Here is a 10684-nt window from a genome sequence, read left to right on the forward strand (position 1 = left end):
GAGTAGCTGATGAAGCCTTTTGAGAAGGAGGAAGTAAAGACAGCTCTTTTCCAGATGTCTCCTACCAAGACGCCGGGTCCGGATGGGCTACCGGCACACTTCTTCCAACGCAATTGGGAGCTGTGCGGTGGTGAGATTTTAGAAGTTGTACTTCGGGTTCTAAGGGGAGAGGATGACCCAGTAATAATTAACAACACATACATCGTTTTGATCCCGAAGGTTGACAGTCCAGAGGAGCTTGGCCAGTTTAGACCTATAAGCCTGTGTATTGTGATTTACAAGATTGCGTCGAAGGTGATGGCCAACAAACTTAAACTCATCTTGCCGGAGATTATATCTGAGGAACAGTCTGCCTTTGTGCCAGGACGTCTGATTACAGACAACGTAATGACAGCTTATGAGTGTATGCACTTTATGAAACAAAAGAGAGCTCGGGACAATCATTTTTGTGCTCTTAAGCTGGATATGAGGAAGTCGTATGATCGTGTGGAGTGGAGTTACTTGAAAGCTATTATGCTCAAGCTAGGTTTTCATCGGCTTTGGGTGGACAGGATCATGCGTTTGGTTTCTACAGTCTCAATTTCAATCTTGTTCAATGGTGACCTGCAAGAGAGTTTTATGCCTTCAAGGGGGATCCGGTAAGGTGACCCAATCTCACCCTATTTGTTCTTGTTAGCAGCAGAGGGCCTTTCGTGCCTGTTAAATTCTAGGATTCAGTCATCAGTTCTCAGTGGAATTAAAGTGGCCTCGTCAGCTCCGGTTGTAAGCCACTTACTCTTCGCAGATGACAGCCTGCTGTTCTTCAAGGCAAATAGAGAGAGTGCTGAGGCGATAAAGGAGGCATTGAACAATTACTGTCGTGCCTCTGGCCAGCAGGTAAATATGGATAAATCATCAATTCACTTTGCTAAAGGTGTTGGTGGCAGCATACGGGAGGAGATCAAGGGTCTGTTGGATGTCCATAACGAGGCTCTTAGTGAAAAGTATCTCGACATGCCAACTGATGTTGGCACATCTTCGAATGGAGCATTCAAATATCTCAAAGACCGGGTCTGCAAACGGGTGCAAGGTTGGCTAGAACAAGCACTTTCAGCCGGGGGTAAGGAGGTCTTGATCAAGGTTGTGGCTCAGGCGATCCCAACGTATTCGATGTCATGCTTTCGACTGCCTAGGGGATTGTGTAAACATATTGACGGGCTCCTCCGAAGTTTCTGGTGGGGTAGCAAGGAAGGAAAGAGAAGAACCTGCTGGGTAGCTCGGGAGGACATGACGAAATCGAAGTACATGGGCGGGCTTGGTTTTCGTGACATTGAGCTGTTCAACTTGGCTTTACTCGCGAGGCAAGCCTGGAGAATATTACAAGAGCCGTCGTCATTGAGTGCACGGGTCCTTAAAGCTGTGTACTTCCCTGATGGCGACTTCTTGGAAGCTCAGATTGGTACATCACGATCTAGAATTTGGAGGGCGATCGTTGGTGGCAAAGATGTGTTGTGCCAATGATTAATTCGTCGCATTGGGACTGGTGAAGCAACTGACATTTGGGCGATGAACTGGATCCCAAGAGATGAGCTTATGAGACCTATTTCCAGGTTACAAGGAAACAACATGAGAATGGTGAGTGATCTTATTGATAACACGATTGGATGCTGGGATATGCAGAGGCTGAAACAATCTTTTTTGCCAATGGATTGGGAAGCAATTGCTAGTATTCCACTAAGTACCAGAAGACAAGTGGACTTTTGGGCATGGCACTACGAGAAGACGGGTGTTTTCACCATAAGATCAGCCTATCAGATGCTTGTGAGCAACCGGGAGAAGCGAACGGACTGGATCGAGCACAATCCAGGTAGATCAGACTGTTCAGCCGAGCGCAAGGGGTGGACAAATATTTGGCAAGTTCAAGTTCCATCCAAGTTGCGCCAATTCCTGTGGCGCCTCGCTCGGCAATCGATCCCAACAGAAGTGTCGGGTACCACAATTAGGGACACCCTAATTGGGGTACTCAGACCGCTTCAAAATGCAAATACATGTTAAGGCAACTGGGCCCACGAAGGCCCACGGCCTCCTTCCAAATCTGGAAGAAAGGAAAGGACTCAAAGAAGCCCAGCATGTGGACCATTCGCACCCCTCTCAGGCCCGCCGGACAATCTCCGCCTCGCTCGAGGGTAGCGGATCTACCCTCGAGCGGGTCACTCATCTCCGCCTCGCTCGAGGGCTCCCCTCGGGACCCTCGACCGCGCAACGCATCTCCACCTCGCTCGAGGGTAGTGAATCTACCCTCGAGCGGGTAAGTCATCTCCGCCTCGCTCGAGGCCACCCCTCGGCACAAGGGACGAACGGCCCCGCCGCCCAACCGCTCGCCGTACGGAGGCATTGAATGCCCATCACTCTTCCACAGTGCTCAGGACAGGCGGCGTCAGGCAGCCATTCCCACAGTAGCTGTGACAGGAGTCCCATCCATCACCTCCGGTCACTGCTCCGCCATCTCGGACGCTGTGGCGGCACTGTAGAGCCTGCGACGCGGGACAAGACGCGCTCAGCACAGTCCCCGTTACTATTCTGCCAACTCCGGTTGACCGGACTCCACCTCATCATACGTATGGCCCCGGGCCCATCTTCCGCTGGGGAGGAGGTCTGGTGTCGCCACGAACCCCTCGAAGAGGGACGCCCGTCACCACAGTCGGGGCCCCGGACCCCCCTCGAGGGGTCCGGGACTTCCACGTGCCTCCCGGACCTTCTAATGTGCACGCCAGTACTCCGACCAGGGGGTCCGGGACCGCCGCGTGCCCCGCTACTGTTGGTGCATACAAGACTTTGACCTACGGGGCCCGCAGAATGCCACCGCTGGAGCACGCCGGACCCTGACCTGCAGGGCCCACGAAACGCCGTCACGCCACTTGCAGGGGCTGGCAGAACGCCGGCGCGATCTCCGTAAGAACAAGGACGATATCCAGGACGACTGGCGCGCCTGACGCCATGCCCCACAGTGTACTTCCTACAGTATTCGGCCACTGTACCCCGCGATTCGGGGGGAAATGACCACTTTCACGCCCCCACTCATGTGCACCGCCCCTCCTTGTGACTATAAAAGGAGGAGGCGGGCTTCCTTTAGACTCTCTGGTTTTCTCTCGCTCTCTCTCTCTCTCTCGGAGGACGCTAAGACACTTCTGGGCCTCAGCTACTGCGATCACCTACATTCACGATCATCGCCATACCCGACTCCTCTTCTAGCAGAGACCTGGGAGCTTCCCTCCCTCTCTCGCCTTGCTTGTACCCCCTACTGCAAGCACATCGGGTGCAAGATAATACAGTGCCCTCGCACACCCCCTTTGCTGGACGTACGGCCCCGTGGCCGGAACCAGGATAAACCGTGCGTTACTGTGTTGTCTCTTGCATCATCATCTGGGACGAGGAAACACGCGGCATTTACTAGTTGGGATCCGGGCCCCCGGGTCGGGACACCGACAAGAAGACGTTCAACATCAACGACACATGGACCCAGACAGCAGGTGTGTTGTGTGTGGAGGACTGGACTCGTGGAAGCACTCCTTAATTGAGTGCCATCAGGCGAGGTGTGTATGGGCGCTGCAGAGTGAAGAGATGTTGATTTCATTAGCTCTACACAGCAGCAAGATGCTCGAGGATGGCTTCATGAAACGATGAATTCACTGAGCCATGATGTGCTAGTGAAGATGGTGGTCACAATGTGGGTGATCTGGTATGCTAAGCGGAAGATCATCCATGAGAATAATTACCAGAGCCCATTATCGACACATTGTTTTGTGGAAAGATTCTTGGTTGATCTGACCGAGAGCAAACCGGTGCAGAAAGAGTGGAAACCGGCCCAAGCCAAGCAACCTGGTTGGATTCCGCCACCACCCGGGTTCGGAAAGATCAATGTTGATGCGGCTCTCGCGAAGAACGCAACCAAGTTCACAGTGGTGGTTGTGGCTCGTGACGAGGCTGTCAATTTCCTAGGAGCCTCGGCACTGGTGATGGAAGGTATAACTGACCCGGAGATGGCAGAGGCGATGGCATGTCGTGAAGGGATGGTGCTGGCTAGCGATCTGGTGCTCCAAAAATTCAAGCTGGCGTCGGATTGCCTGAATGTGGTTCGGAATTTGCAAGGAACTGCAATGGGAGCTTATGGATATATTATTCGCGAAATCAAAGCAAGAGCGGAGGACTTCACTGAGGTTAGGTTTACTCATGAAGGTAGGGAAGCTAATGGAGATGCTCATAGACTAGCTAAAGGGTCGGTGCATGAGAGTTTTGGTAGACATATGTGGTTTATCACTCCACCAGATGGAGTTTGTACTGCTGTAAACGCTCTTTAATATAAGCAGTACGCCTTTCCCTAAAAAAAACTAAAATTAGAAACATACTCAAAAGAAGAACATTGGTACTTGTTTCAGAAAAAAGAAAGAAGAAGAAGAAAAACAATGGTACTGGACTCATATGAATGCGAGAACTTTGTAACACATGCATGGAAGAAAACCTTGAACATCTATTTCTACATTATCATTTTGCCGCTTCGTGCTGGAATCTCATTCAGTTACAGGTCCCTCATCAAGCAACAATCTTTGAGGAAATCGATAACTTCAAAGCTCAATTACAGACGCCTATCTTCATGAGCATAATTGTTGTACTCGGCTGGACCATGTGGACCTCAAGGGATAATGTCATTTTCCAGAATCAGCGAGTTTCGATGTTCAATTGCCGAACCATCTTCTAGAAAGAAGTCACCCTACTTTAGCATTGTGTGAAGCCCAAGCATCCAGATCTTTTAGCAGAGTGGATAAACAACTTTGTAATTTTCTTGCTTAGTTTGATTTTCTTTCTCACCATTTTTGTTTTCTATAAGAGCTCTTTGAAAAGATTTTCCTTTTCTAAGTTATATACCAAATCAGTAGGGGATGAGCATCCCCTCCTGCTATACATAAAAAACATAAGATGATAAGAAAAGCTCAGCAGCAGACCGAGCAGGCCGTAACCGTGCCCCCGCGAACATGTTCTTTCGTGGGTCGGCCCGCAGGAAGCTGTTCATCTTTGCAAGCGACTGCGCTGGGGAGGTCAGGGTGAAGCTTTTCCAGTTCATGTTATTGATCCATTCATATGCAGCAAATACAGATTGCAAATAATTTACACTAGAACTCAAATCCAAGCAACTGAATTGCGAGCATTATCATAGGACCGGCAGCCCCATCGCCGTGGACAACATATATTAATTCAAAAAAAAAAAAAGAGGGCTGCTCAAAGCAAGACGGACAAATGAACTGGCTGAAAATAGGTCGGAGACTGGAGCGCTGCCGAAGGCGCCATCGCAGGACGGCCGAAAGAGCTCGGTGAGCTGCGGATCACTGCGGGTTGGGCGGCCTGCTGTTGGCAGCCGAGACCCTGGAGCCCCACTCGAGAAGCTCCTTGCTCGTGTCGTCCTTGTGCACGATCACCTCGATGAAGCAGAGGCAGTCCTTCTTGGCGCCCGTGGCCGTCGCGATCGCCTCCCTGAGCTCCCCCTCCGTCCGGACCTTCTTGGTCCAGCAGCTGCCGTCCGAGTTGTGGATGGCGTCGACCAGGCCCGTGTAGTCCCAGTTCTTGATCACGTTGTACGGGCCGTCGTGGATCTCCACCTCGATGGTGTACCCGCCGTTGTTGATGAGGAAGATGACGCTCCGCTGCCCGCACCGCAGCATCGTCGACACGTCCTGCGCCGTCACCTGCCGGCGCCAGCTAGGCCGCGCGTGAGCACACGGGCACGCCATGATGACTGAAAAAAAAAGAAGAAGAAACAGAGCACCTGGTGGGGCGGTTCCGATGGCGTACCTGAAAGCTCCCGTCGCCGATGCACGCGATGACGCGCTTGTCCTTGGCCGCCTGGGCGTACCCGAGCGTCGCGCCGACCGACCAACCGATCGACCCGTACTGCATCTGGAACTCGTACCTGTTCAGAGTCACCAGCCTTTCGTTACCGAACTTTAACGACTGAAGAGAGACCGAACGCGCACGGTTCCGAGATGGTGACCGGCGGGGGAGGCGCGTACCCGCAGCCCTCGGGGAGCCTGAGCTTCTGGCAGTTGAACCACGAGTCGCCGGTCTCGGCGACCACCGCGGTGTCGCCGGAGAGCATGCCCTTGATGTGCTTGAAGAGGATGTTCACCCGGAGGGGCTCGTCGGGCTTGCCGGCGGGCGGCTCGCGGTCGGGGACGAAGATGCGGCGATAGTTGTCGTGCGCCGTCGTGTTGCGCCTGAGCCGCCGGGCCAGCGCGCCGAGGAACTCGCCCATGAGGATGCACCCGAACGCCGGGCCGCTGCCGACGACCACGCGGTCGGGCTGCACGATGACGGCCTTCTCCCGCTTCAGCAGGAGCGAGTAGCCCACGGAGCTGTAGTCGTTGAAGATGGGGCCCGCGAAGAGGTAGGCGTCCGCGGACTCGACGATCTCGGCGCAGAAGGAGGTGCTCACGGCGCCCCAGTAGGTGCCGATGAACCGCGGGTGGTGCTCCGGCACCAGGCCCTTGGCGGAGGGCATCGCCGCGAACGGGTACCCGCTGGCGTCCGCGATGCCGGCGAACGCCTTCGTGGCCTTGGCCACCCGGATCCGGGGGCCGCCCACCATCACCGGCTTCACGGCCTTGTTCAGGAACTCCGCCGCCGCCTCGACGGCGTGCTCCAGGTTCGCCTGGTTGCTCAATCTGATGGAACAGGAAACGATACGATTGCGCTCACGATCTGATGTTAGGAGGTAGAAATTGGTTGAGATAGATAAATCGACATGCACTACCTTGGTGAGATGAAAATGGGCACTGGCTCCCGGCTGAACGTCGGGTGGGAGAGGCCGGCGAGGTTGCAGCTGACGCTGATGTACACTGGCTTGCTCTCCCTTAGCGCCGTCGCGATGGCCGTGTCGATCTGCTCGTGCGCGTCGTCCAGGTTGTTCACGACGGCCTGCACACAATACAAATACATGTAGCGTGGCGTCAACGATGCCGAACAGAACAGAGGTGTTCGACGAAATGAACAGAGAGCGGGGAAGGGAAGACGACGCGTCCGGCGGCGCGCGCACGCGCACCTGGTGGCAGGTGATGGCCTGGAAGCAGCGGAGCTCCTGGGAGAAGTCCGGGAGACCGATGGTGTGGTGGAGGACGCGGTTGGTGCCGTAGTCGTTGGAGTTGGGCCCGCCGACGATGCAGATGACGGGGAGGTTCTCGCTGTACGCGCCGGCGATGGCGTTGAGCACGCTGAGGCCCCCGACGGTGAAGGTGACGGCGCAGGCGCCGACGCCCCTGGAGCGCGCGTAGCCGTCGGCGGCGTACCCGGCGTTGAGCTCGTTGCAGCAGCCGACGAGGGTGAGCCCCGGCTCGGCGATGAGGTAGTCGAGCAGGGTGAGGTTGAAGTCCCCGGGGACGGCGAAGATGTCGGAGGCGCCGATCTGCACGAGCCGGCGCGCCAGGTGGCGGCCGAGCGTGGCGCCCGCCGGGGCCACCGCGGCCGGCGGCGGCGCGGCGATGACGGCGTGGGAGTTGGCCACGGGCAGCGCGCCGACGCCGGTGCACATCGGCTTCGCCACGCCGTTGGCGGGGTTGCCGACCAGGAGCGTCTCCATGGCCCGCGAAGAATGCAGAGGAGAGAGACTTCGAGGAGCTGACGTGACTCGAGCACTCGACTTTTTTTTTTTGATTAACGAGCACTCGACTTTGCTGTGGACTCGAACGCTTTCCTGATCGAATCGTACGAGGTTTGCGGTGCGGTGGGTGGCGAGTAGTGAGCATTCGTGGGGTTTATATAGCGCGGGAGAAAGAAGCTCCTCGCTCAAGGGCCAAGGCTGGCTGCCGCGCCGGCAAGCGGCCAAAGTGGCCAGTGAATGGCGGCAAAGCTGGCAGGTGGATGGCAATTGGCTTCGTATTGGCGGTGTTTTTGCTGTGGGCCGGGATAACCAGAGATCCCCCAAACCTTGGGCTTCATGTAGCTTCCGGCGCGTTATGTTGCCTAATTGGTGTCAGTGGAGTACCACTAAGAGCAAGTATTATGATGGGCTGCAAGCGGGTTGATATCTACGTGGAGGAGAGAGAAACGAGGAGAGAGAAGATAGTGGACGTCTCACAAGTCGCCCGCCCACGCCGGCTGGGAGAGACTACGCGTGCTCCTAGTGGGTGAGAAGCCAGCGTGACAATAAATAGTGCTAGGGCCCGCCACTGTCCTGCGCCCGCTGCAGCCAGGAGTCGCCGAAATTATAAGCCATGCTCTAACCTAGATGAGCTGGTGGTGTGGAGCCCTCCAGTACACAACGCATTCGTCTCCGCGATCACCAAATGCTGGGGCATTCTAGTAGTTTGCGTCTGATTCATCTAAATTTTTCAAAACGCATGACGTGTGTGGAAACAAGCAAGTCAAATAGCAAACACAAGAATGCAATGGCTAACCTTGAAGCTGACTACAGTCTTCTCCCCCCTTCTTGCTGCTACAGGAAAGAGAGGGCGAAAAGCAGGCGAGCGTCTTTCCCCCGCCGATCTGCCGACTCCCTCTCCTCCGGCGGCCTCCGGCCAGCGGAGCGGGTAGGGGAGCCCGGCATCTTGGCGCGTGGAACTTGTATAGCTGTAGATATTCTCTACTAGCTCGTTTACCGGCGATGGCGAGCAGGCCGGCGATGGCGTGCGAGTCGTCGGCTTCGGTTTCCTTTCTCATGTGCTTCTCCGGCGGTGGTGGCGGTGGTGTCGGCGTCATCTCCGGCGAGGGTCGCAGGAGCCTTTTGCTCCTCCTTGCAGTCACCGTTGACGTCGCCGGTGGCGTCGTCATCCACGGTGAGCTGCTTGTGAGGTTAGATCTTCTCTACCTTCTAGCGTGCGGGGTAGAGCTATGGTCTTCCCCCTTGTTGGGGTCCTTGTCTGGTTGGCCGGCGAGCTCGTCGTCGTCCTTCCTGGACTTCTTTCCGGCGTGGCGGCGTCGGATTTGCTTCCTCCGTTGGCCATGGTGCGGAGATCGCCGACGCTCGTTCAGAGGAAGATGTGTCCCAGCGGGTCTGGGGCGCTGGAAGTTGCGGCTGACCAAATGCTTTGGAGTCTCCGGCGATGGCGACGGGTGGATTTGCTTCCGGATTGGGCAGGCAGAGCTGCTTATCGGAGAAGACGATGTTGTGGACCTCGATGTAATTTCTATTTCTTGCAGGGTTCTTTATGTAAAAAGGGGATGTACTGTGCTTCATTACTATAATCTACCTTGTTTCGCAAAAAAAAAAACCTTGAAGCTGACTAGAGTCTCCCATCCTCCCCCCAAGCGCAACTGTTTCTAGTTGCAAGAAAGGAGGGACCAACCATCATCAATCTTCTCTGACTGGAAACATACTACGACCATCACCGACTGTGTCATGAGCTTGCAGCTTGACTGCGCCCGTGTTACCCGGTGGTTCGATCGCCACGGTTCAAATCCGCCATGTTTTTATTGCTTGGTTTGGGGGCAACCCTAGTGGCCGGTGGTCATTGTATACAGTACACTCGTTCAGGCTGTCCGCACCGGCGACGCTAAACCATACGGAAGGCCATCCTGCAGTACTGCTATACCGGAAAAAATGCTGCAGCGGGGGACGGAAACCCGTCCGCCATCGTTGCTGATGAATCGCCGTGCGCTATTCCTAGGGGAGGGAGCGGACGGACGGTACAAGCCACGTTGGCCCGCTCCTGCCGCCGCTCCCAACTGCTCCGCTTCGCGCCGGCCCGCCACTGCCGTTCGAGGCCTTGGCGAGCAGCGCCGCGTGCCCGGGGAGGTGAGGCGGAGGAAACGAGGAAGAGGAGGAGGCAGCGAGGAGGAGGAGGCGGCGGCCGGCAAGCCCGTCGTTCGAGTCCCGCTGCCGCGGGATTGGGAGGGAGGAGGAAGGATGGAGGTGCAGGGCGCACCGGAGCCGAGCTGAGCTTGCCGCCCACCGAGGCCGCCGAGCTCGCCGCCCGCCGAGGCTGCCCGCCGGGGAGAGAGGGGCGGATCTGGCCGCGGCCGCCATGGCCGCCGAGGGAGGGAGCAGGGAGGGGGAGGGGGATCCAGCGCGGCGAGGGAGGAGGGCCTCCACATCCCCTGCTCTGTCCCTCCGCCATTGTGCCGAGCTCGTGCTCGCGAGGGACGCCAAGGATCCGCCGCCGGACGCCGAGCTCCCGGGGACGCCAAGGACGCGCGCGAGCTCGACCTCCGCCGCCGCGGCCGGCGCGCAAGGGCCTGGGCGGGGAGGGGAGGGGAGAGCAGGACGGAGAGAGAGAGGGGGAGTGGGAGGAGGAGGCGCGGGGGAGGAGACGGGCCGCTGCCACCGGGAGGGAGGAGGAGGAGACGGGCCGCCGTGTCGCTCCGGCAACCACGCCGCTATGTCGCCTCTGCTCGGCCGAGCTTGAGGCGTTCCGAGCTCGGAGGATAGGGTAGGAGGAGGGAGGGAGGGCGGCGCTCGCCGTGCCCGCGTCTTCGCTCGGCCGGCAAGCCGAGGAGCGCCACTGGTGCCACGACGAGGGAGCGCTGCAGCAGCAGCCTTGGGGGGCGGAGGAGCAGGGAGCGGCGACGACGAGGGAGCTCCGGGGAGGAGGGAGTGACGGGAGCAGAGGAGCTCGCGACATGGGGAGGGAGAAGAAGGGAGGAGAGAGGGGGATAAAAAAATTAAAGTGTATGACATGTGGGGCCCTGCGCGCTGGTAGTTGGTATAGGGAATGATATATAT

At 56.9% G+C, this 10684-nt stretch overlaps 1 protein-coding gene across 1 annotated transcript; it reads right to left on the reverse strand.

Annotated features, from left to right (window-relative positions):
* Window positions 1-5073: 5073 nt before the first annotated feature.
* Window positions 5074-7747, reverse strand: LOC120698393 (pyruvate decarboxylase 1-like). The gene is made up of 5 exons (XM_039981970.1): window positions 7070-7747; window positions 6782-6945; window positions 6042-6692; window positions 5824-5941; window positions 5074-5717 (listed from the first exon to the last, which is right to left on the reverse strand). Exons 1-5 carry the CDS (start codon window positions 7601-7603, stop codon window positions 5358-5360), a joined length of 1827 nt encoding a protein of 608 aa, XP_039837904.1. The 5' UTR covers window positions 7604-7747; the 3' UTR covers window positions 5074-5357.
* Between the last annotated feature and the right edge of the window lie 2937 nt (window positions 7748-10684).

This window comes from Panicum virgatum, chromosome 3K (assembly GCF_016808335.1).
Source record: "Panicum virgatum strain AP13 chromosome 3K, P.virgatum_v5, whole genome shotgun sequence".
Classification (NCBI taxonomy): domain Eukaryota; kingdom Viridiplantae; phylum Streptophyta; class Magnoliopsida; order Poales; family Poaceae; genus Panicum; species Panicum virgatum.